We start from the raw sequence: 25,616 nt of genomic DNA, 5'->3' as shown, positions 1-25,616 counted from the left end.
TGGCTAGGAAAATGCTTACTGCAGCCGTGACTGTGAAATACTGCACGCTTCCACGGACGGACAAGGGCAAACACTCCTTGTTCAGGGGCTTTAAATCACACAGCACTGGAGGAGGTACACACACACGCACACACACACACCATAAACACACACACACACACACACAACATAAACACACAACATAAACACGTGAGTGCACACATGAGCGTGCACGTACGCACGCACACACACATCCCCACTGCAGAATAGGTGAGAAGGTAATTTTTATGGTCCTGTTGTCCTCCTGTCCCCGTTAATGGTCAGGCCCTCCCTGCACCTGAACATCCTGGACACAGAAACACAGAGAGTGAGGGTCAGTAATTGAAGAGAATCAGTCACTGCTGGACTGAGCTGGACATGGGTGTCCATGAAGTCCTCTATGGGGGCAGAGTTCAATACATGGTTGTATGTGTGTGTTTTGTGTCTGGTCAGGCTCTGTGGAGTAGACAGTGTTAAATGTCTGCCGGGACACGTGGGCATCTATACACACATTAACAACAATAGCTGTGGCAGAACAGTTTGTGGGGGAGACAAAGGTGGGAGACATTTTGTGCATGTGCTCACACACAGAATTATGTAGGCATGCTCGCACACAGGCTGCTGTACATATACACAGGAAGTTCTCTCTCTCCTCTTCTCCTTCCTGTCATCTGCCCAGCCTCTCCCCTTTCCTATCTCCTTTAAAATCTTCCCCTCACCCAATCTATTCTTGTATTCCCTCTCCCCTCATCTACCCTCTCTCCTCCACCTCTCCCACCGTCTCTCTCTCTCTCTCTGACCTGGCTATTTGCCCTGTGACACTCCCCTCTCTGGCAGGAGGGCCAAGTCCCTGTTCTGTCACTACATGTCATCACCCTCTCTCTTCTCCCTTGTCTCTCACTTTTCACCTCTCCCACCCTCATCTGACTCCCTCATCCTTAGGGCTCAGTCAGGGTGAGAGACAGAGTTATGCTGGTTTGGAGGCAGGGTTAGACAGACGGATTGGATGGATGGGTGGACTAGAGAAAGACTAGAGAAAGGCACAGGCACCAGAGCCTCATCCCACCCTAGCCTCTGTCTGAGACCACTAGACAGACAGGAAGAGAGAGACAGAGAGAGAAATGGAAAACACAGAGAGAACAGCTGGTCTGGTAATGTAATACTGTAGCCGAGTCTAACTCCATGTACTGGGCGATAGTATAGGATAGACTGGGCTAGTCTGGGAGATTGGGGAGGATAGACTGGGCTAGTCTGGGAGATAGGGGAGGATAGACTGGGCTAGTCGGAGATTGGGGAGGATAGACTGGGCTAGTCTGGGAGATAGGATAGGATAGACTGGGCTAGTCTGGGAGATTGGGAAGGATAGACTGGGCTAGTCTGGGAGATAGGGTAGGATAGACTGGGCTAGTCTGGGAGATTGGGGAGGATAGACTGGGCTAGTCTGGGAGATTGGGAAGGATAGACTGGGCTAGTCTGGGAGATAGGGTAGGATAGACTGGGCTAGTCTGGGAGATAGGGTAGGATAGACTGGGCTAGTCTGGGAGATAGGGGAGGATAGACTGGGCTAGTCTGGGAGATAGGGTAGGATAGACTGGGCTAGTCTACCCCTTGACTGCTGTAACGACAGCCTACCACAGAGCACCATACTACCTAGTACAGAGGATCTCTGTATCTCTGCATGTCCCACCAGAACAGTCTCTTATTCTCTCTCACCTCCCCCCATCTCCCTCTGTGTAACGTGTGTGGGAGACGATCCGTGAAATCCACCTGATAACCAAGTATACCGTTACCCTGCTGCTGCTGTGGAGTCATCACCTGGAGAGCAGTTGGACCTACAGGCAGGAGGAGGAGAGGGAGGAGAGGGAGGGAAAGAGGTGACAGGGTGGCACACAAAAACACAGATGTATCTACATAAACACTAGCTATAGCTGGCATGCCAGAGGTGTTCGGACTGTGTACCATAACTGTCTCTCTCTTCATAAACAGCATTAAAACGATGCAGACCAGGCTATTGAACGTCAGAGGTGTTTTTCTAACAGAGTACCATCATCCCTCTGAGGCTGAACGAATGGCAACAGTAGCAGTAGCTCGCTAGGCTACATGACAGACTCAGAATCCCCTCTCTGGTTATGCGTGACATCAGACACCCAAGCACGTCAGCATGCGTGTACATATGTCCGTAGGATAGACTGGGCACAGCCCCTGCATGGCTTATGAGGAGATGGGTGGAGCAGGGAGTGGGAGGAGGGGTAAAATTACATCACAATACAATTTCATGGAAGTAGTTTTTAAGGTGCTGTAGCCCTTTACTGTGTGCAGAATAATGTTGCCCCCTACTGGTAGAGAATGGGACATGCATGGCTCTAAGCTCTGTTAAAAATACAAATGCCACATTGAATGCTGCTAATGGATTTGTGCCACTCATCTATCCATTTTTACTCCACTTTTTACAACACATTTGTCTCATTGAGATAAAAGTGAGAATGTATTGTTTTAACATGTAACTTCTGCATTTGAAACAGGTTATCACTAGGTTTAAGGTCACATAATAATTCATAATATTTTAAGCGAAAGGGGGATACCTAGTCAATTGTACAACTGAATGCCTTCAAATGAAATGTGTCTTCCGCATTTAACCCAACCCCTCTGAATCAGATATTTAGTATTTGTGTGTGATGTTATGCCGCTTCCTGGCTGTCAGCTGTGGAATGCATTGACGTACAACTGCTATGTTAACTTGACTTATAAATGTCAATCAATCAATCAATGAATCAATCAGCTGAATCAATAAATCAATCGTCATGAATTCCCAATGAAATTGAGTTTAATAGATTGTTAAAAATAAGGCTATGATGCTGTTTTAGCAAACATTTACCAGGAGAAACCACAGTTATGGCCATACGGCTTTAGGGGCCCAGAGAAAGGCCTGGTACATACTACAGACCATCCTCTGGGGTACTGGAGATACACATATGCACACACACACGCACGCACGCACGCAAGCACGCACGCACACCCACACAAACACACACTCAAATGCAAGCCACACACACATGCAGACATCCACCCACCCAAAACGGTGGCAGTTAACAGGGATAGGAACCAAACAATACATAGCAGTGTTCTTTAAAAAAAACATGCATAGCTTAGTACCATGAATGTGTTGTTCTCCTGATCAGTTCACAGACGTTACTGGACTGTTTAGCTTTGATCCTTGTGTATTTTCCATTTTCTATTGACCACGGTTTCATTTTATGGCACCATTATTACTGATCAGTTTGAATATTCTCCTATTATGTTTTTTCCATGTAGAAAGTTACATTCTGAACCACTGAGGCTCAATAAGAAAAATAAATACTGGAATGGCTACAACACGGTATGAATGTTATTTCTTCTGAATTGGAAAATAAACAGGCCGAGGCCTAACCAATCCCAACCCAGTTATTTTTCTTCAAATATATAAAAATGAAACACTTCGGTTTATCGGTTTTTCTGCTTTCAGGTTACAGACACCATCAAAATACAGATTAATTTATAGAAGTGTCTCACAGACAAGTACAAAGAGCACAAAATCAAAAGTAAAAAAAGTTATTTGAATGCATTTGTAAAAACACAAAAACAAATGAAACACAAAGCCAACTTAGTTCTGTGTGGACAATGATTTTTAAGGTGCAACGTAAACACTTCCGTTCATTAATAAATTCCCTGTGAAATATAAAGATTTTCAGAGATGAAACCTTAAAAAATATATATTCATCATCAAATCCTTGCTATTATGACTTTACTTAAAACCCCCAGAGAAGATGCAAATGGTTAATGTTAGATACGAATGACATTTAATATTCTTTTCATACTTCATTTTTTTGGTAACTGGGTACGCCTTGACAGGAATAAATAGTCCGTTACACCTAAAATAGTTAGCACATTTTTAGTATAGGTGTACATTACCACGGACGGGTGTTCTACTTCAAGCGGCCTACATTATGTTTAAAAGTGCCAGGGAGCTCTAGCATGAGGGAAGATCCTAAATTGCAGCAGGAGCACATTTCCCCAAAATGGCGGAACAGAGAGTTTGGCCCAAAATGGCAGAGCAAGCAGACATTTGGACGGAGATACAGTACAAGACTTCCCCATGCAGACTGATACTAACTTCGGCACCGTTACAATACTTCAAAATTGATCTTTTCTCCCCGATTACTTCAAGAAAGTGAGGAAATAAGGAAGGCTTTTTAAAGTATTGGAACATCTCACAGTCCTTTCTGCACACATAGGTACCCAAACTTTGCTCACGTTACCAACACCACAAAGGTAGCAAAAATAAATCTGTTTTGTTCAAAGGTTACGATCTAAAATGCTCGACATGGTAAAGGCGACAGTGAACCCACACACATACAGTCCCATATCATAACTTTACAAAATAAGATATCATCAATTCAGTGCAAAACCACTTAACCATTCCCTTTTGTCTTCTGTTTCTAAACATACAATACTGATGTTCCCTTATTTAATGTCATCTTAAATCAATATAATGCAGTTCCTCATCTCTGTTGACTGTACTGTTATTTTAATTATTTGTTCATCCTGTGCCATTATTGTATGTGCAGTAAATATCATATAAGAAGTTTGCCTCACAGGAAAATGACGTTATTTGATCCTTATTGAACTATGGGAAGTACGTAGCACCTACACATGGTGGTACAGTACATATGTAATAACCTGGCATAATAAGCCGGTCCCTTTAAATTAACTGTCCAGTGTTTCCAGATTTCAATGAAATATGACCTATAATTAATGACAATATGAGTGAAATTGTTTTCCTAGTTTTAAAAATTAAAATAGGTTAAAAAAAGCTGCTTTTCTATGGAATGGTGTGGGCTTACCCCAACAACAGAATGGGGTGGGCACATACCGGTCATTCAAAATATTTATGTGAGTAGACCGCTGATTGGCCAGCTCATCCTCCTCAGGAGGATGACATCATCCTCAATGAGGAAATAGCAAGTATTTTTGAAACGGTCTGTTTGAGATACAAGTTTGAGGTGGGGGTTTTGAAGTGTCAACAATAGTATTTGAGTATGAGTTAACAGAATACAAACTTCTAAAAGTGAGATTTTCACTGGACAGTTACTTTAAAACACTGAGCTGCATTTATACCTCAGTCGACCTCTAGATTGTGCTGCAGATATCTGGAGCAAGTGAAAACAACGGTTTGAAAAGGGCCCGGTGAAGTGCACTGCACTTAAAGAGTGCACTTATCTATCCCATGTGCACTTATCAGGAGTTGACTTCACTACTTCACTTTAACCTTGCCTGGCAAACATTATGGCCCCAAATTAATGGATACATTTAAAACAGACACTAAAAGAATCCTTAGCAACAATGTAGTCATCCACAGTAGTAATAATAATATCAATAATAACAACTTAAAACCTAAGGGAGGGGCATGCGGGGGGGTTGTGTGACCGAGTAGTGATGTGGCAGTCTGTGATTGGCTCACTCCTGGCAGGAAGTGACTTGCCAGACGATGATGTGGCTGCGTTCTGGTTTGGCGGGGGTGGCCTGCTTCATGGTGGGCTCCGATAGGCTGCCATCCACCTCTCCTTCATCATCACCTGTTGAGGAGAGATACGTCATATAACATCATACCCACACACACACACACACACACACACACACACACACACACACACACACACTCACCCATTCTGAAGTCGATGTAGCCTTCTCCTCCACTCATGACCAGGAAGGTTTTGGCAGGTTCAGAGGTCGCCATGTCAGACGACTCAGAGGCAGGGTCATCCGACCCAGAATCCCCTCCGTGTCCGGGGGACGGGATCACCTGACCTGAAACAGGAAGTTAAGTATTGAGTACTTCCTCAGGAAGAAAACTGAATGAAACAGCTAGGGACTGCTTGCGCACAATCATTTGAATTTTCTGTTGCAAAATGTTTCTCGTTGCACACCCTAATGATCACTACCCCTTGCTGCTTACCTGGGACGGCTGCAAAGAACTTGACTGCGTCTCTGTGTCCGTGGAAACACAGCTGTGCCTGTGCCATGGAACAGTAGGGCACGAAGCTGCCTGGCAAAGTGCTCTCCGTGCCCTCCTCACTGAACACCCGCACAGCACCACCAGGGCGATTTGGCACTGCACCCGCTGTCTTGTTGGCTACAACGTCACAACAACAAGAAGACAACTTTAGAGTTAAAAACAAAACCTATAGAGTAATGATGTCAGGAAAAACTCCTGGCCTTAAATTAAGAATTTCTTAACTGTAATGTTTTGCGCAGTGAATCCATTTAGCTTGTTATCCATCCATAGCAAGCAGCACACTGCAAAGCCTCCATTATAAACTGGATGTTCGAGCCCTGAATGCTGATTGACTGTCAGCCATGGTATATCAGATCCTATACCACGAATATGACAAAAAAAATATTTGTACTGCTCTAATTACGTTGGTAACCAGTTTATAATAGCAAAAAGGCACCTTGGGTGTTTGTGGTATAGGGCCAATATACCACGGCTAAGGGCTGTGCCTAAGAACAGCCCTTAGCCGTGGTATATTGTCCATATAGCACACCTCCTCGGGCCTTATTGCGTAGATATACCACAAGGCCATGGGTGCACTATGATGACATCACAGCCCAGCTCTTACCTGGAGTAAACATACAAATGACAGCATGTGTCATATGGAACAAGGGGGTGAAACATGACTCAGACAGCAAGAAAAGAGTGATTGTGAAGATGGGAAGAAGACTGAAAAAAGGAGAGGAGAGGAGAGGAGAGGAGAGGAGAGGAGAGGAGAGGAGAGGAGAGGAGAGGAGAGGAGAGGAGAGGAGAGGAGAGGAGAGGGAGAGGAGAGGAGAGGGATTAATGGAAAGGATGTTGTAGATAGTAAAATGTCAGTCAGTAACTGCAAGGCCATCCTGAAAACACATACAGTCGACCCAAAGCCAAGGTCACGCTGTAAACATGCTACACTTGGAAAGGAAGGAGTCATTATGAAATGAATGAATGGAGTGAAACGTTTAGAAACAATACAGACAAGTTAAAACTAAAAGACAGGTTATGGGTCGTCAACAGAGCAACAATGACTGTGATTGCCCTGCACAGACAAGGAAGCAGTCAGTTGGGTCTGTCTGTTTGTCTCGCTGCATAGAGAGAAGCAGAAAACTAACTGTTGTCTGTCTGTTTGTCTCGCTGCATAGAGAGAAGCAGAAAACTAACTGTTGTCTGTCTGTTTGTCTCGCTGCATAGAGAGAAGCAGAAAACTAACTGTTGTCTGTCTGTTTGTCTCGCTGCATAGAGAGAAGCAGAAAACTAACTGTTGTCTGTCTGTTTGTCTAGCTGCATAGAGAGAAGCAGAAAACTAACTGTTGTTGTGCACTAGAGTACAGGAGACTGTTGGACAGGAACACAGGTTAAGGAGAGACCAGAGATCCACTACTAGGATCAGAAACAACAGGCAGGGAGAGACCAGAGATCCACTACTAGGATCAGAAACAACAGGCAGGGAGAGACCAGAGATCCACTACTAGGATCAGAAACAACAGGCAGGGAGAGACCAGAGACTCCACTACTAGGATCAGAAACAACAGGCAGGGAGAGACCAGAGATCCACTACTAGGATCAGAAACAACAGGCAGGGAGAGACCAGAGACTCACTACTAGGATCAGAAACAACAGGCAGGGAGAGACCAGAGATCCACTACTAGGATCAGAAACAACAGGCAGGGAGAGACCAGAGATCCACTACTAGGATCAGAAACAACAGGCAGGGAGAGACCAGAGATCCACTACTAGGATCAGAAACAACAGGCAGGGAGAGACCAGAGATCCACTACTAGGATCAGAAACAACAGGCAGGGAGAGACCAGAGATCCACTACTAGGATCAGAAACAACAGGCAGGGAGAGACCAGAGATCCACTACTAGGATCAGAAACAACAGGCAGGGAGAGACCAGAACTGACCAAAGAGCACAAACCAGGCCCAAATACATACACAGAGAGGAGGATAGAGAGAGAGAAGGGTAGAGAGGAAAAGAGGAGAAGATGCAGCTATATGGAACTGACTAGGAATAGAAGCACTAGAGATAGAAAGAGCAAGACAGCAGGAAAGAGTCAAGGAGGAGAGAAAGAGCAGGAGACTTGGAAAAGACAAGATGCAAGAGGGACAGAAGGAGAGAAACAGAGTAGTAAAGAAAGAGAGAAGTCTGGTTAAGAGGGACAGAGGGAGAGAAACAGAGTAGTAAAGAAAGAGAGAAGTCTGGTTTAGCTTGCTGTGTGCTGGAGACTCACCCCTGAGGCCCCTCAGTAAGACTCCATGCTGAGGAGGACCTATAGCTTCAGTGAAAGAGGGAGGAGAGGAGGAGGGATATATGGGGCAGTGGAGGAGTAGAGAGTCTATGAATACCCACTCTCTCCTTTACAGACAGCTAATTGGAGCTGGTTCATTCACTGTATGAGTGTTAATTAAGCAGGTGTACTGAGGCAGCTCAGCAGGACAGCCACTAGCTGGCTCAGCCACAGACATTAAACCCTAACTGTAACCACACTGCTAACCTTATGCCTAACCTTAAATTAAGACCAAAAAGCTCTTTTCTGTTTTCATGACTTTTTACAATATAGCCAATTTTGACTTTGCAGCTGGTCCATCAAGTGGAAATCACTCAATAAACGTCAACCTGCGTGAATGAATGGGCCAAGTTAAGTAGATACACCTTTTCACCATCCAACAACTTCATACAGTGGCTTGAAAAATATTTGTTGATCGTTACGTTGTTATAAAACTTGGTCTTTTGAGGGACGTGAACCTTTTCAAGGGGAAAGGAACAATGAATGAGGGAAGGTGAGGAGAGGAGGCCATCTTAGATGACTGAGATGTAGCTCGTATGGACTTACCTTCTGACAGCGGGATGGAGATGATGACACCATTTCCTGTTCCGACCCACAGTCGGCTACAGGATATCATGAGGGCTGTGATCCTGACGAAGGAGAAGCCCAGTTTACCCGTACCTAGAGAAGGGGAGAGAAGAGAGAACAGGGTCATAACACTGCATAAACTCATGCTAAATTGACAGTGTAACAGGGTAACGTACACTGAGTGTACAAACCACTTCCCATGACAGACTGACCAGGTGAATCTAGGTCAAATCTATGATCCATTATTCATGTTAAATCCACTTCAATCAGTGTAGATGAAGTGGAAGAGACAGTTTAAAGAAGGATTTTTAAGCCTTGAGACAATTGAGACATGGATTGTGTGTGTGTTATTCAGAGGGTGAATGGGCAAGACAAGAAATGTAAGCATGGTACTGTTTGATGATAAGTGTTTGATGTGATTTTCATTTGCATTGATGTCAGAGTGGTTAGAGGGACAATAGAGCCCTGAGTACCGGACCATTAGCGACCTGACGGCCGTTAGCGACCTGACGGCCGTTAGCGAGTTGGGTACTACTGTACCAACGCATGTCCAGAGTGCATAAGAGGAGATTACTGTGAATCAACGGTCATGTGGAATTTGACTGAGGTCATGACTCATGACGCCGGTGTGGTGGTAATACGGTAACCGCAACAGCCCTAAGCACCATCATTCATGTATTCCCCATGCATTCTACTGAAACAAAGTTATTTTTACATCTATCATCCTAAAACTCCTCTGCTTTGTCAATGTCAGTACCTCATGCCAATAAAGCAGTATTGATTTGAACAGTGAGTCAATGTACAGTACCCAGCATCTTGGAGACGTAGGGCTCTATGTCGACGTCCTGGAGGTGCTGGTAGGTGTGGGCGTGGAACAGTCTGAGGGTGGAGTCCAGGCGGATGGATACCCAGATCCCATCTCCCACCCAGGCCAGCTGACGCACCTGACTCTCCTTCCGGGGGTGGGCGTCAAACAACTTCTACACAGGAGGAAATAGATAAGTTAGCATTATAACCATGTTAAACCACACTATATCACTATTAGATATTGCACAGACATCATGGGCTGATATACAGTGTATACTCTATTTGATTGTGGTTGTACATTTGAGAGAATACACAAATGTTAGATCACAAGAAACATAAGACACTGATCTCAAAGGTCAAAGTGGGCTGGAGTTATTCTAACCTATGTGGAATAAGTCACCTTTATCAATTTCATGGATGAAAGACTTAAAAGTAGAACTACAACAATTAGGACAACAAAACATCTTCAAACCAAAAGGGAGATTATACAATAACTTTAGTGTCATTTTGTGAAACTTCCTTTTGGGAATTTTGGAAAAGACTTCTAACAGCTGTGGGGAAAGTCATAAGGATTCACATTTATCTAGCACTTTTCTGAAACACAAATCGCTTTACACTGTCCCCCCTTGTACCATCAGAAGGTTTACAGTATAAACCATGTCAGATGATGTACCTCTATCCTCATGGCCTTGGGTTGGATGACGTAGATCTTGTTCCTGTAGCCACACCACACCTTGTCATGCACCACTGTCATACAGCGGATAGAGTGGTGCGGCCGGCCCAGGTCTAGTAGGTGGTAGTTGGTCAGATCCCACTGTCCATCTGCATAGGGAGAAACACACAGAGAAATTATATGCCTGTGACACAAAATGGCTGCCAAGCCGTTTTACTCCAGGGAGCATCACAATAGCAGGTTGACGTTTCTTAGAGTCTGGTCCTGGAGGCAGAACTGAGCGATTTCCGCTAGATAGGCCAGCTGCAAAGTCACAATTGTCTATATTGTAAAAATGCATATAAACACACATTTGCTTTTGGGTCATAATTTAAGGTTAGGGTTCGGCATTAGGGTTAGCAGTGTGGTTACGGTTATGGTTAGGTTTAAAATAATATTGTATTACTTTGTGGCTGGGCCAGCTAGAAGATTCATTACAAAAACGCTAACCTGCATCACAATATGGCTTGAATCAATGCATCCTTACCCAGGCCTCTGTGGAATATAGCCAACGTGCCATCCGCCAAGGCAACCAGGACTCTTCCTCTCACATGCCTGCAGACAGAAAGCACACATAGACATGTCTGGTGAGATATACATGGCCTGAATACTCACTACAAGACATGTCTGGTGAGATATACATGGCCTGAATACTCACTACAAGACATGTCTGGTGAGATATACATGGCCTGAATACTCACAACAAGACATGTCTGGTGAGATATACATGGCCTGAATACTCACTACAAGACATGTCTGTCTCTCTTTGGGAACCTTTGTGTGTGAAATAATCAATAAATCATATCAATCATGTACAGTACCAGTCAAAAGTTTGGACACACCTTCTCATTCAAGGGTTTTTCTTTATTTTTACTATTTTCTACGTAGAATAATAGTTAAGACATCAAAACTATGAAATAACACATATAGAATCATGTAGTAACCAAAAAGTGTTAAACAAATCAAAATATATTTAATACTTGAAATTCTTCAAAGTAGCCACCCTTTGCCTTGATGACAGCTTTGCACACTCTTGGCATTCTCTCAACCAGCTTCATGAGGTAGTCACCTGGAATGCATTTCAATCAACAGGTGTGCCTTGTTAAAAGTTAATTTGTGGAATTTCTTTCCTTCTTAATGCATTTGAGCCAATCAGTTGTGTTGTGAAAAGGCAGGGGTGGCATACAGAAGATAGCCCTATTTCATATTATGGCAAGAACAGCTCAAATAAGTAAAGAGAAATGACAGTCCATCATTACTTTAAGGCATGAAGGTCGGTCAATCCGCAAAATTTCAAGAACTTTCAAAGTTTCTTCAAGCGCAGTCGCAACAAATACCAAGCACTATGATGAAAATGGCTCTTATGAGGACCGCCAAAGGAAAGGAAGACCCAGAGTTACCTCTGCTGCAGAGGATAAGTTCATTAGAGTAAACTGCACCTCAGATTGCAGCCCAAATAAATGCTTCACAAAGTTCAAGTAAAAGACACATCTCAACATCAACTGTTCAGAGGAGACTGTGAATTGGCTGAATTGCTGCAAAGAAACCACTACTCAAGGACACCAATAAGAAGAAGAGACTTGTTTGGGCCAAGAAACAAGAGCAATGGACATTAGACAGGTGGAAATCTGTCCTGCGGTCTGATGAGTCCAAATTTGAGATTTTTGGTTCCAACCGCTGTGTCTTTGTGAGACGCAGAGTAGGTGAACGGACGATCTCCGCATGTGTAGTTCCGACTGTGAAGCATGGAGGAGGAGGTGTGATGGTGTTGGGGTGCTTTGCTGGTGATACTGGTCGTGATTTATGTAGAATTCAAGGCACACTTAACGAGCATGGCTACCACAGCATTCTGCAGCGATACGCCATCCCATCTGGTTTGCACTTAGTGGGACTATCATTTGTTTTCAACAGGACAATGACCCAACACACCTCCAGGCTGTGTAAGGGCAATTTGACCAAGAAGGAGAGTGATGGAGTGCTGCATCAGATGACCTGGCCTCCACAATCACCCGGCCTCAACCCATTTGAGATGGTTTGGGATGAGTTGGACAGCAGAGTGAAGGAAAAGCAGTCAACAAGTGCTCAGCATATGTGGGAACTCCTTCAAGACTGTTGGAAAAGCATTCCTCATCAAATCAAATGTTATTTGCGGAGAAGGTTGACGGCATCCGATCCTCGTTTGTTAAGTCAAACGACACCGCTGGTCCTGCTCACATTGCCCTACCCTATGCTTTGACCTCTTTCTCCCCTCTCTCTCCAGATGAAATCTTGTGACGGCCGGCCGCCCAACAACCTGCCCACTTGACCCTCCTCTCTTCTCCAGACCATTTCCGGAGACCTTCTCCCCTACCTCACCTCGCTCATCAACTCATCCTTGACCGCTGGCTACATCCCTTCCGTCTTCAAGAGAGCGAGAGTTGCACCCCTTCTCAAAAAACCTACACTCGATCCCTCCGATGTCAACAACTACAGACCAGTATCCCTTCTTTCTTTTCTCTCCAAAACTCTTGAGCGTGCCGTCCTTGGCCAGCTCTCTTGCTATCTCTCTCAGAATGACCTTCTTGATCCAAATCACTCAAGATTCAAGACTGGTCATTCAACTGAGACTGCTCTTCTCTGTGTCACGGAGGCTCTCCGCACTGCTAAAGCTAACTCTCTCTCCTCTGCTCTCATCCTTCTGGACCTATCTGCTCCCTTTGATACTGGGGACCATCAGATCCTCCTCTCCACCCTCTCCGAGTTGGGCATCTCCGGTGCGGCTCACTCTTGGATTGCGTCCTACCTGACAGGTCGCTCCTACCAGGTGGCGTGGCGAGAATCCGTCTCCGCACCACGTACTCTCACCACTGGTGTCCCCCAGGGCTCAGTTTTAGGCCCTCTCCTATTTTCGCTATACACCAAGTCACTTGGCTCTGTCATATCCTCACATGGTCTCTCCTATCATTGCTACGCAGACGACACACAATTAATCTTCTCCTTTCCCCCTTCTGATAACCAGGTGGCGAATCGCATCTCTGCATTTCTGGCAGACATATCAGTGTGGATGACGGATCACCACCTCAAGCTGAACCTCGGCAAGACGGAGCTGCTCTTCCTCCCGGGGAAGGACTGCCCGTTCCATGATCTCGCCATCACGGTTGACAACTCCATTGTGTCCTCCTCCCAGAGTGCTAAGAGCCTTGGCGTGACCCTGGACAACACCCTGTCATTCTCCGCTAACATCAAGGCGGTGACCCGATCCTGTAGGTTCATGCTCTACAACATTCGCAGAGTACGACCCTGCCTTACACAGGAAGCGGCGCAGGTCCTAATCCAGGCACTTGTCATCTCCCGTCTGGATTACTGCAACTCGCTGTTGGCGGGGCTCCCTGCCTGTGCCATCAAACCCCTACAACTCATCCAGAACGCCGCAGCCCGTCTGGTGTTCAACCTTCCCAAGTTCTCTCACGTCTCCCCGCTCCTCCGAACACTCCACTGGCTTCCAGTTGAAGCTTGCATCTGCTACACGACCATGGTGCTTGCCTACGGAGCTGTGAGGGGAACGGCACCTCCGTACCTTCAGGCTCTGATCAGTCCCTACACCCAAAGAAGGGCACTTGCGTTCATCCACCTCTGGCCTGCTCGCCTCCCTACCTCTGCGGAAGCACAGTTCCCGCTCAGCCCAGTCAAAACTGTTCGCTGCTCTGGCACCCCAATGGTGGAACAAGCTCCCTCACGACGCCAGGACAGCGGAGTCAATCACCACCTTCCGAAGACACCTGAAACCCCACCTCTTTAAGGAATACCTGGGATAGGATAAAGTAATCCTTCTAACCCCCCCCAAAAAAAGAAGATATAGATGTACTATTGTAAAGTGGTTGTTCCACTGGATATCATAAGGTGAATGCACCAATTTGTAAGTCGCTCTGGATAAGAGCGTCTGCTAAATGACGTAAATGTAAAATGTAAATGTAAATGTTATTTGTCACATGCGCCGAATACAACAAGTGTAGACTTTATCGTGAAATGCTTACTGACAAGCCCTTAACCAACAGTGCAGTTCAAGAAGGAGAAAATATTTACCAAGTTGACTAAAATAAAAAGTAATAATAAAAAGTAACACAACAAGAATAACAATAACGAGGCTATATACAGGGGGTACCGATACCGAATCCGTGTGCCAAGAGTGTGCAAAGCTGTCATCAAGGCAAAGGGTGTCAATTTTGAAGAACACTTTTTTTGGTTACTACATGATTCCATATGTGTTATTTCATAGTTTTGATGTCAAATAGTAAAAATAAAGAAAAACCCTTGAATGAGAAGGTGTGTCCAAACTTTTGACTGGTATTGTATATAAATGACCTTGAGTACGAGCGGAGTCCTCAGAGTACTCACACTATGTTGAGGATGGAGTCCTTTAGCTTGATGGCATGAAGACACTTCCTCCACCGAGCCACAGACGAGTGCACATACAAACTAGAGAGACAGGAGACAAAGATTAAAAAACACAATCCCCAAATAAATGGGGATGATTTTCTACAGATAATTATACAGATCAGGATGCATAAACAAAAATAAAGATTAACAGAGAAATTACTAAAAATGTATAATACATTTTTCTTTTCTTGACCAAAGAGATTCTACTGTATATTCCATACTAATTTACTTCTGTGTGGCCCAAGTGGCCCCTGGTGACCACTCCCTTGTCCTCACCATCCGTTCTGGGCCCCCAGCCACATGGTGGGCAGGGCGCTGCTCATCCTTTGGACGTCCTCCCCAGCAGGGAGCATGTCGTCGGGAAGAGACGCCTCGCCCACCCCCTCCTGGTCCCTGGGAGACAGAGAGAAAGAACAGGGCTGGTGAGCTTTAGTGTATCAAACACACATTAAGAAAGTCATACATTCATTAATTACTCATGTATATAACCCAGTGCCTTAAACAAGGGACCAGAGTTCTCCCTGGTCAGGTCACTACTAACTAGTACTAGGTCAGACAGTCTCACCTCTGTGTGTCTGCAGTGGAGGACTCATGGTGGCCGGCTCCCAGAGGGTCTGTGAACACGTGTTCTGTGTAGATGCCTGGCTGACTGACGACCAGCCCCTGGCTCTCCTCCCCCTCCTCTGTAGCCTCTGTGGCCTCTTCCGCCGTGGGGACCCCATCCTCTGCAGGACTGGGCTCTCTGGACAGATCCACTGTTGGGTGGAGGTAGGGGGAATATGTAGAGAGAAAATATTACAGTTATTATGCATTAGATACAAAAGGATGATTGAGGGTGGAACCCAGGGCATACCCCAGTTTTAAGGTGTGTGAAAGTGTGAAAATGCCAACACTAAAACCCCTCATTCAACTACTCCTGGTTGAATCAAATGGTATAGTTCTGGGCAGGAACAAACGCCTTCAAGCCCTGTATCTCTCCAGGACTAGTGATGGAGGTGACCACCGCTATAATGTCCTGAACCACGGCCAGTTCCTGTGTCTGTGTTACCTGAGCTGTGCTGAGCCGGGAGGTCATTGAGCCCTGCCCCGGCCATCTGGAGGACGGCGGTGGTCCCTTCTGTTGCCAAGGCGCCGTCGCTGCCTGTGGAGCCCAGACTGGCCACGCTGCCTGTCAACGACACGCCATCAACTGGCCCGGACTCCTGGTCCTGGGGTACAGGTAGCTCCTCCCCTGCAGGGTAGTCTGTCTCCAACACACCTGAGAAACAGACATGTGAAAACACACAGAAGTGAGCACACACACACACACAGTACCGTTTTATTCATTCATTTCAGACATTACAATGACCCCTTCATCTGATTGAAAGTAACACCAGCCAACACTGACATATACAGACCCATCTTGAAACATACGTACTATCTTAATATTATAAATTCCTCATAAACTGTACACAAACATACACACACAAACATCACACACAAACCTGGTATGCTGGCGATGCAGAGGACGTGTGAGTTGCAGGCGTAGAAGCTGTCCAGCAGGTCAGAGGGCTGGTTGGCCTCCAGCACCATGACTTTAGTAGAGGAGTGGGTACTGGTACAGATCCACACCCTGCAGGACATCTCATCCTGCAGACGCAGCTCCTTCTCCTTCTCCTGGTCACCTTTCTCCTGCTCCTGGAGCAAGGACAGGACAGACTGATCATGAGCAAGGACAGGACAGACTGATCATGAGCAAGGACAGGACAGACTGATCATGAGCAAGGGCTCCATTATACCAGGACAGTATGTGTAAGGGCTCCATTATACCAGGACTAGTATGTGTAAGGGCTCCATTATACCAGGACTAGTATGTGTAAGGGCTCCATTATACCAGGACTAGTATGTGTAAGGGCTCCATTATACCAGGACTAGTATGTGTAAGGGCTCCATTATACCAGGACTAGTATGTGTAAGGGCTCCATTATACCAGGACTAGTATGTGTAAGGGCTCCATTATACCAGGACTAGTATGTGTAAGGGCTAACAATGTTGACTTGACTGAGCCCTGTCATGATGGCTTGAGGCCAGTGCTCGTAAATATGAGCTTTAACTTGTGTCTGTATGTATTACTATCCAGTCTTCTTTCTCCAGTCATTTACAGTACAAGCTCTCAAAAACAGTAATAAGCTGTTTTAAACACTTATATTGTATAAAGTTCCAGCATACAGTACTTTTGTTGACTGATATACAAGCTCTCAAAAACAGTCAGAAGTTTCCATATACTGTCCTGTGATCCTGATGAGACACCCTCCTTATGTGAAGGTGCTTAAGGTACGGGTACACCCCCCTTGGCCAACATGCTCAAAACACCTCCCCCTTACCTTGTTCTCTGTCTCTAAATGGTCCAGGCTGCTCACAGAGCCCTTCCTGCTCTGTCCTTCCAACATGGACCCTCCCTCTCTGATCTTCCCTCCTGACAGGTTCACACCCGCAGCACACCACAGCTGCAGACACATCAATCAATCAAACAGCGTAACATTTATAGAAATTGCATTTAAAAAAGCTCAATACACCACAGGAGGTTAGTGGCACCTTAATTAGGGAGGACGGGCACGTGGTAAAGGCTGGAGCGGAATGAGTGGAAAGGTATCAACAACATCAAACACGTTTCCATGTGTTTGAAGCCATTCCATTTGCTCCATTCCAGCCATTATGAGCTGTCCTCCCCTCAGCAGCCTCCATTGCAAAACATGTATTATACTTGAGTATCACAACTTGGTATTCAAATGTTGCATTGTGCACAAAAGTAATGTATGTTTTCACAGATCAAAATGAAGTTAACTTAATCCCAGTGTGTGCTGTGCTCAGGGGCGGAAATCGCGGGGGGGACGGGGGACACACGACCCCCCCATCCTGGGAAAAATATGATTTGTCCCCCCCAGTATATCACTGAATCATAACTATGTAATTTAAATAATATTAATAATACGCAATGAAAGCAATTGTGCTGATTATAGACACTTAATAGCGAGTTTTTAAGTTTCAAAAGATTGCGACCCCCCCCCCACCCTTTTCCTCACAATGGTTTGATCCACTGGCAGGGTAACAGAGGGGTCTAGCCACTGTCTGAAAGGCACTCAATGAACGTAACTGACGTGAGGTTAATCCAGTCAATCGCACACACACACTAGCTGAATATGCAGAGCTAGCGTGCAAATATTAACTATTACGCAAGCTAGTACCTATTCCATTTATGTGGCCTCGTCAAAGATGGAATCTTTGCTATCGTCAATTTATTCCGAGATCAGCATGCAGATGATGTAAGTTAGTGCTTCAAAGTCCCTGTGATAAGGTTAGCGATAAACTGAAGTCCAAACTGAACAGAACTACACTCTCTTCTACCATTGTCTTAAATATATTTAATGGTCTCGTTGCAAAAGCTAAATTGTCGCAAGGGAACTTTTATTTATTTATTTTATTTAACCCGGGTAGCAAAGATTATAGCAAACACCACTGAAACTGAATTGGTGCTCGCTAGCTTTGCAAATTCAGCTATTGTTGGAAGCCAGCCAATATGAAACAAACTATTAAAATTACAAAAGGTTGCAGCATATGTTGTGTAAATGGTGAACTCATACAGCTGTCAACTCTTGTCATTTTAATCCGTTTCACATTTGCTAGCTACCTTTTAGATCGAAGCCCAAATAGAATGATAAAAGATAAGATGATAGAAGCCCATCTCCTACTGTAAATAACCTACACACTGTGTGTGTGTGTGTAGCCAGCCAGCCAGGTAGAAAAATGGCAGATAAATAAAAGACGGACATCAGAGTATTTTTCAGTACACCAAAACGCAAAGTAAGAACCCTAGTAGCCTAATATCTCAAAGACTAGTTGATAAAATGTTCATAAGAAAGAAATGAAATTCTAATGGAAATGTTTCACAATGATGTCATTAGGCAGAGCAGGCAACAGATGGCACACAGACAGCAGAGTTGGGGACAGATATGCAGGGACAGACTGGCAGAGACAGGGAGTCTCAGGTAAGTTTGTTGAGTCTTTGTTTGGCAACATTATGAAAGGTTCTCCATTTTTTTAACTTGTAAAATAGGAACATAATTGGAAAATGCCATGGATACCCCCACTCTCAACTTAAACTGGTGACTGAACTAAGATTTGTTAAAGGCAATGGTATTGCTGTTGTGAGTAGTTAGCCTTCCCTGTAGCTTAGTTGGTAGAGCATGGTGTTTGCAATGCCAGGGTTGTGGGTTCGGTTCCCACGGGGGGCCAGCACAGAAGAAAAAAAAATGTATGAAATATATGCATTCACTACTGTAAGTCGCTCTGGATAAGAGCATCTGCTAAATGACGTAAATGTAGTTGTGTAGTTTTGGGTACCGGTAGTTAGGAGTACGGCAAACACCTTATTTCTTTGGTTCCTCAATATACATTTACCATATTACAATGTAGGCTATGTGTTACAGCACTACTTTTGGTGTCCCCCTCAGGAATTACTCTTGAGAAAATTTTATGTAATTGTCCCCCCCAAAGTTGATATCAGATTTTCGCCCCTGGCTGTGCTCACCTTCATAGAAGCATCTTTCTGGTCCAGGGGCCTCAGGTAGACTGGCACAGGTAGATTCTTCTCTTTGTTCTCTGTTGGGCCCCCGTTCACTGCCTGAAAGGACACACAAGATGTCATATAAAAAAGAAAAACTTGGATATGGTTATTATTGCGAACTCTCTCCCTCCCCTCCCCATCCTCTCCTACCTTAGATTTGCTGGGTAGACTCCATCCGTGGGCCTGTACCTGTCCATCCTCCTTCTGCATGTGGGCTTTGACCTGTCTGTACTGGGCCCTCTTTTGCTCCCTACGGGACGGAGAGGCGCATGGGTCCATTCTGACAGGGAGACAAGACAAAAAGGGAATTTCATTACAAAAAATGACATTATGGGCTGGTTTGCTGAATCCTGGAATAGAAAGCACTGTCAAATGAGATTCTCCAATGAAAAGGCTTTGAGGTCCAGAAATATACCCAATATGGGTCATGTGAAACAAGCCCTAGGAGTATGTGAATGGTTATGTGAATGGTGAATGTAGCATGGTTATGAACAGTTGTAAAATAGAACAGGTTATGAACAGTTGTAAAATAGAACTGGTCATGAACAGTTGTAAAATAGAACTGGTCATGAACAGTTGTAAAATAGAACAGGTTATGAACAGTTGTAAAATAGAACAGGTTATGAACAGTTCTAAAATAGAACAGGTTATGAACAGTTGTAAAATAGAACAGGTTATGAACAGTTCTAAAATAGAACTGGTCATGAACAGTTGTAAAATAGAACAGGTTATGAACAGTTGTAAAATAGAACAGGTTATGAACAGTTGTAAAATAGAACAGGTTATGAACAGTTCTAAAATAGAACAGGTTATGAACAGTTGTAAAATAGAACAGGTTATGAACAGCTGTAAAATAGAACAGGTTATGAACAGTTGTAAAATAGAACAGGTTATGAACAGTTGTAAAATAGAACAGGTTATGAACAGTTGTAAAATAGAACAGGTTATGAACAGTTCTAAAATAGAACAGGTTATGAACAGTTGTAAAATAGAACAGGTCATGAACAGTTGTAAAATAGAACAGGTTATGAACAGTTGTAAAATAGAACAGGTTATGAACAGTTGTAAAATAGAACAGGTTATGAACAGTTCTAACCCTCATAAGTAGTTGACCCACATATCCATGATTATATTATAAGTGCTGTGTAATACATGGAGTGAATGACCATGGCTCATCATGGCAGAGGTCAAGAGAGGAATAAGGAGAGCTACAACAGTACTAACACATGACAGAATGAGTGCTGTGTCACTACTCACTCCTCGTTGAGGAAGTCGAAGGCCTTGGACTTCTCGGTGGGGAACTGGGAGAAGGTGCTGCTCCTCTTCTTCATTCCCCCTCCTGCAGGGGGCGTGTACTTCACCTCCCTCCCCTGGGACTCCGCCTTCTTCATCACTGCCGTGAAGGAGGAGGAGGGGCTAAAGAGGCGGCTGAAGCTGCGGGGGGGAGAGAGAAACCATAGGGATGCGAAGGGAGGGGGAGGGGGGGGGTGGTATAGGGAGGAGCAAGGCCAGGGGTCAACCACCAACCAACAGTAAACAGTCACCCACCACCACCACCTCAAGTATAGTGAAGTGAAGCATGCTGGGGATTTGGGTACGTTGATTAACAGAGCCAAGGCCCACCCATCACAATACCACTCGTGGCCCCTTAACTGAACGGGAGTCATACATATTAATATATAGTATTATAAGCCTACATACAGTACACTAGTACTATACATTGTATATACGTTTTGGCATATGTTATTTGAAAGTTAGTCAATAGACTGCATAACATGTGATTACAATGAGCTCCACAGCACAGTAAGAGGAAAGAGCCCCATGTTAAGACAGTCAGTCACAGTAAAACTCACAGGGATGAAGGAGGACACCTCTGTCAGTTGATCAAAAGAAGCATGCAATTATATTTGTATTATTTTCTTCATATGTCTACACATCATACTGTAATGGACAGTAGATCTTACAAGAGTGCACATTAATAAAGAGTTGGACATATTTAAATCTCTGCATTACAGCAGGTAATAGGCCTATGCAGAATGAAGCACTTGTCCATAAATTGTCCTCTAAACAAATAAAACTTCTGAGAGGACATGAAGGAGATACAATCAGCTGACATAGACCTCTCCCTCTCAGCAGTCTTTAAGCAGACTAGCAGGACAACGTAAGGCAACAGAGGCAGGCGGGAGGGAGGGCAAGAGAATCACATTGGACTGATTTGTTTGTGGATTGGATGGAAAACATGAAGAGAGTAGTATACATCCAGGATATGTCTATAGTTCAGGGGACTGTAGCAGACCTGGGTTCAAATACTATTTAAAATTGTTCAAATACTTTGAACGTTTGCTTTAGCCTGCATGGACTGCCAGGTGGGCGGGATATGCGCAGTTGGGAATTTTCTATTGGTTCCGTTGCAATAGGCAAGCTCAATCAAGCAAAGCTAAAGTATTTGAAATAGTATTTAAACCCATGGCTAGACTGTAGTTACTGTACCAAGGGGCAAGAGAGGGATGGCTATGACTTTTAAAACATTTACCTAAGACTGAACATTTAATAGCACATCCAAAAAGAAAGAAAACAGGGATGGAATTTCCAGAATGTTAGCATATGATATCATGTTGATAGTGTTGGTTACATCATATCAGAAATGTATATAATTCCTATGAGTTATTTCGTACAGCTGGTCATTGAAGGAAAGATTATTTGAGACTGCTTACAATTGCCAGATGCTGGATTTCTTCTTCTCAGTAAGGGAAGGGTTTTCTCTGGAGGCTCTGGTAAGACAACACAACATGGCATCATGTTAAAGGGACAGTTCAGCAGAATTACTTACGACATTGGTTAGTTTATTTCACGTCCTGACCAGTAAAGGGGTCATTTGTAATTGTAGTATGGTCAGGGCATGTTGTTTTGTGTGTTTAGTTTTTTTTTGGTTCCAAGGGATTTTGGTTCTAGTTTTCTATTTCTATGTTTCTTTTTCTATGTGTGGCCAGGTATGGCTTCCAATCAGAGGCAGGTGTCTTTCGTTGTCTCTGATTGGAAGCCATACTTAGGCAGCCTGTTTTTTCCTGTGTTTTTGTGGGTGGTTGTTTTATGTTATAGTCTTGTACCTTACGGAACTGTCATTTTGGTCGTTGGTTAGTATTTTTGTTTAAGTGTTCACTTTAATCAAAATAAAGTAAGAAGATGAGCACTATACCCGGTGCGCCTTGGTCTGTCCCTTACGACGCCTGTGACAGTTTAACAAAACCAAAGTGTTGATTGCAGTCACTCCTTGTCCATAAAATGCCTTCTAAGTAAAGAGATATTTAGATAACTATGTAATTTCTCTGAACTATCCCTTCAACTCATTCATTTAAATTGGTAGAGCAAGCAGAAGGATGATTTCAGTGGAGTCTCAGAGTGGAGATTAAAGAGTGTATATGAAAGGGGTTGTGGAGAAGGAAACCCTTCACTAGGCAACATAGTATTATGTTTCATTCTATTTAACATTTGATCTCCAAAAATGTTTATTTACTTTTGAACATTCTGGACGTTTGGTGTTCTGAAACAATGGACTTTGACGTCACTCTGGGAACCAGTTATTAAGCAACTGCAGCATATTACTATAGCAGAGGCCATGGAAACAACTGGGGAAAGGATTAATATGTTGTATCCATAGTCCTTTGCCTATTCCTTTATATAGGTATCTGATTCTAGAAATTAAAAAAAAAAATAATAATAATAATAATAATAATAAATATATATATATAGCCTCTCTCTCTCGTTAGCTATGGCTATCCAACACCATGTCAAGGTAAGCTTTTGGTTTAATAAATGTATTGCCACTGGGCTCACCAGTGTAACTGCTTACTGACTGTACACCGTACTGCATGATTGTAGCAGGTTTACTAACACATTAGTTCTAGTAGATATGTTGACTATGACATTAGCTAACATGGTGACAACAATGTAGGCTTGGTGTAGTGGTTAGCGATCATTTGCGCCTGGTCACAGACAGCTGTTGTGTTGTGCAATGAAGTCCACAAGCGAAGGGAAAAGGTGAGCAGAGGAGAGAGCGTGGATGTGAGAAGGAATCATACAACAAGCAAAGTGATTATGCTGTTTGTATGTGGCTTCTATGAAAGTGAACTGTGTTTGCGGGTGATCAGGGGTGTATTCATTCTGCCGATTCTGTTGAAAAACAAATCTTAAACGGAAAGCAAGCGGAAAAAAATGGGGAATGTGAATGACATTTATCCAATATGCTGTAATAGTAAGGCCATGCTCATTAAAGAAAAATTGTCCTCCCTGATCTTAAATGGCACCGACCGCCACTGACTCAAGTGTATGGCAGTGGCCTAGTTTCAAGTCTAGCATTCAGATTAAGAGGAAAGTCCTTGTTTAGTGTAAAATGTGGTGATATAATTGACCAAATTGTTTAATTGGCCATATTGTTTAAAAATACATGGTTAGCTGAGGGATTGCATTGTATACTGGCTCTATTCTATTCCCTTCAATCCTACTCTCCTCCTCCTCACCTGATCATCTCTGTCCACCTAACAGCCTCCTGTAATTCCATCAGTCGCTCCTTGTACTGGTTCCTTTCCATGAGGACTCTAGCCATCTCTATCCTGGTGAACCTCTTCCTCTGGGCTGTAGGAACATCACTCTGGAACACCAGAGAGAGAGGGTGTTTTTATTGGTCAGACATACAACGCACCAATCATAGTAACAAGCTGAATTTTAAGGAAGGTACATTTTGCAGCAATATGATAAAAATATACATTTAACAGTGATTACAATATAGAAAGGGGTACCACTATAGGACATGAAGAGGTACAGTCACATTATACAGGACAATGTTATACATATGGTAAGAGGCACTCACATCCTCTTCCTCGTTTGGCTTCCCTTTCACCTCCTCGATCTCCACACGCACTCTGGAAAAACAGAAAAATTGGTTCAATCAGGTTCATCAACAATATGCTATGCCATGTGTTCATGTTGACAGTTTACTCTTGGTGATTTCCCTAAAAACAGTCTTACAATTGGTGGCCATATTAATATGTTGTGTTGCTGTTGTCAAATCAAATCAAATCTGATTTGTCACATGCGCCGAATACAACAGGTGTAGACCTTACATGATCAGTGTGTTATCGTGTGTTGTTGTTGTTATTGACCCACTTCTTGAGCTCCTCCTCCAGCTCTCTGTTCTTCTCCTCCAGGTTTTTCCTGGTCTGTGTCACGGCGTCTAGTTCCCCCTGCAACACTTCCTTCTCACACGACAGCTCATCCACCCGCGCTATCAGGTCATTCTTCACCACATTCAGAGCGTTCCTACAGGAAACAAGGGGGGAAAGGAATGAATGTGACACCTTACAACACTGCATGCAAGATGTTTGTGTTATGTTGTGCTTCCAGTATATAGTCCGGAATAGTGGGATCTATAAAGCTATCTAAATATGGAATAGACTTTAGACCAGTTTAAAAGACTGATAACATTTGAATGACTTTGGGGGGTATTGTCACGACTTCTGCCGAAGTCGATGCCCCTCCTTGCACGGGTGGTGCTCGGCGGTCGACGTCACCGGTCTTCTAGCCATCGTTGATCAGTTTTTCATTATCCATTGGTTTTGTCTTGTCTTCCATCACACCTGTTTCCAATCCCATTAATTACCTGTGTATTTAACCCTCTGTTTCCCCTCATGTCCTTGTCGGTGATTGTTTGTATGTTATGTTACGTGGATTTGTGTTTCGGTGTGCGACGGGTATTCTTTACCCAGTTTATTTTGTACTTCGGTTATGGAGTTTGTTTTTTATTAAATACTCCATATTTAACCAACTTGGTTTCTCCTGCGCCTGACTTCCCTGCCACCTACATTCACGAATATGACAGAATCACCGACCCGCATATTGAAGTCAGCAGGAGAGGATACCCCGGACATGGAGGTGGAGGAGCGCGTCCAGGAGCAAGCGAAGAAGCTTCACCATCTGTGCGCCGCCATGGAGCGCGTTGTCCAGAAGATGGACCGCTGGGAGAGACAGGGAGTTCTTCCAGCGCCTCCACCAGCCCAACCGGGGTCTATACTGCACGCCCCTGCTCAACCTGAACCCGGTGGAATCCCGAATATCCATGCCTCAGGGGTACGACGGAAAT

General features: G+C 44.1%; 1 protein-coding gene across 5 annotated transcripts in view; it reads right to left on the bottom strand.

The window, feature by feature from the left end:
* Positions 1-2,824: 2,824 nt before the first annotated feature.
* The window catches only part of LOC106593977 (C-Jun-amino-terminal kinase-interacting protein 4), a 61,631-nt gene continuing 38,839 nt past the window's right edge, over positions 2,825-25,616 (bottom strand). For 3 of the 5 annotated variants that reach the window (XM_045720020.2, XM_045720021.2, XM_045720024.2), the window contains 21 exons: positions 24,644-24,796; positions 24,348-24,399; positions 23,998-24,128; positions 22,195-22,251; positions 20,738-20,914; positions 19,631-19,760; positions 19,445-19,537; positions 17,241-17,363; positions 16,362-16,554; positions 15,926-16,135; positions 15,443-15,632; positions 15,154-15,270; positions 14,836-14,916; positions 10,949-11,016; positions 10,423-10,571; positions 9,751-9,922; positions 8,922-9,035; positions 8,319-8,363; positions 6,011-6,187; positions 5,719-5,862; positions 2,825-5,630 (listed from right to left, as the gene is read on the bottom strand). In XM_045720020.2, the coding sequence (XP_045575976.1) occupies positions 5,512-5,630; positions 5,719-5,862; positions 6,011-6,187; positions 8,319-8,363; positions 8,922-9,035; positions 9,751-9,922; positions 10,423-10,571; positions 10,949-11,016; positions 14,836-14,916; positions 15,154-15,270; positions 15,443-15,632; positions 15,926-16,135; positions 16,362-16,554; positions 17,241-17,363; positions 19,445-19,537; positions 19,631-19,760; positions 20,738-20,914; positions 22,195-22,251; positions 23,998-24,128; positions 24,348-24,399; positions 24,644-24,796 (2,695 nt within the window). In that variant the 3' untranslated portion in view covers positions 2,825-5,511. The remainder of the gene's footprint in view (positions 5,631-5,718; positions 5,863-6,010; positions 6,188-8,318; positions 8,364-8,921; positions 9,036-9,750; positions 9,923-10,422; positions 10,572-10,948; positions 11,017-14,835; positions 14,917-15,153; positions 15,271-15,442; positions 15,633-15,925; positions 16,136-16,361; positions 16,555-17,240; positions 17,364-19,444; positions 19,538-19,630; positions 19,761-20,737; positions 20,915-22,194; positions 22,252-23,997; positions 24,129-24,347; positions 24,400-24,643; positions 24,797-25,616) is intronic. The other 2 variants (XM_045720022.2, XM_045720026.2) reach the window with 1 other exon arrangement.

Source organism: Salmo salar, chromosome 06 (genome assembly GCF_965601325.2).
Source record: "Salmo salar chromosome 06, fSalSal1, whole genome shotgun sequence".
Classification (NCBI taxonomy): domain Eukaryota; kingdom Metazoa; phylum Chordata; class Actinopteri; order Salmoniformes; family Salmonidae; genus Salmo; species Salmo salar.
Note: the sequence above shows the minus strand (reverse complement) of the source record. Positions and strands in the feature narration are given on the sequence as shown.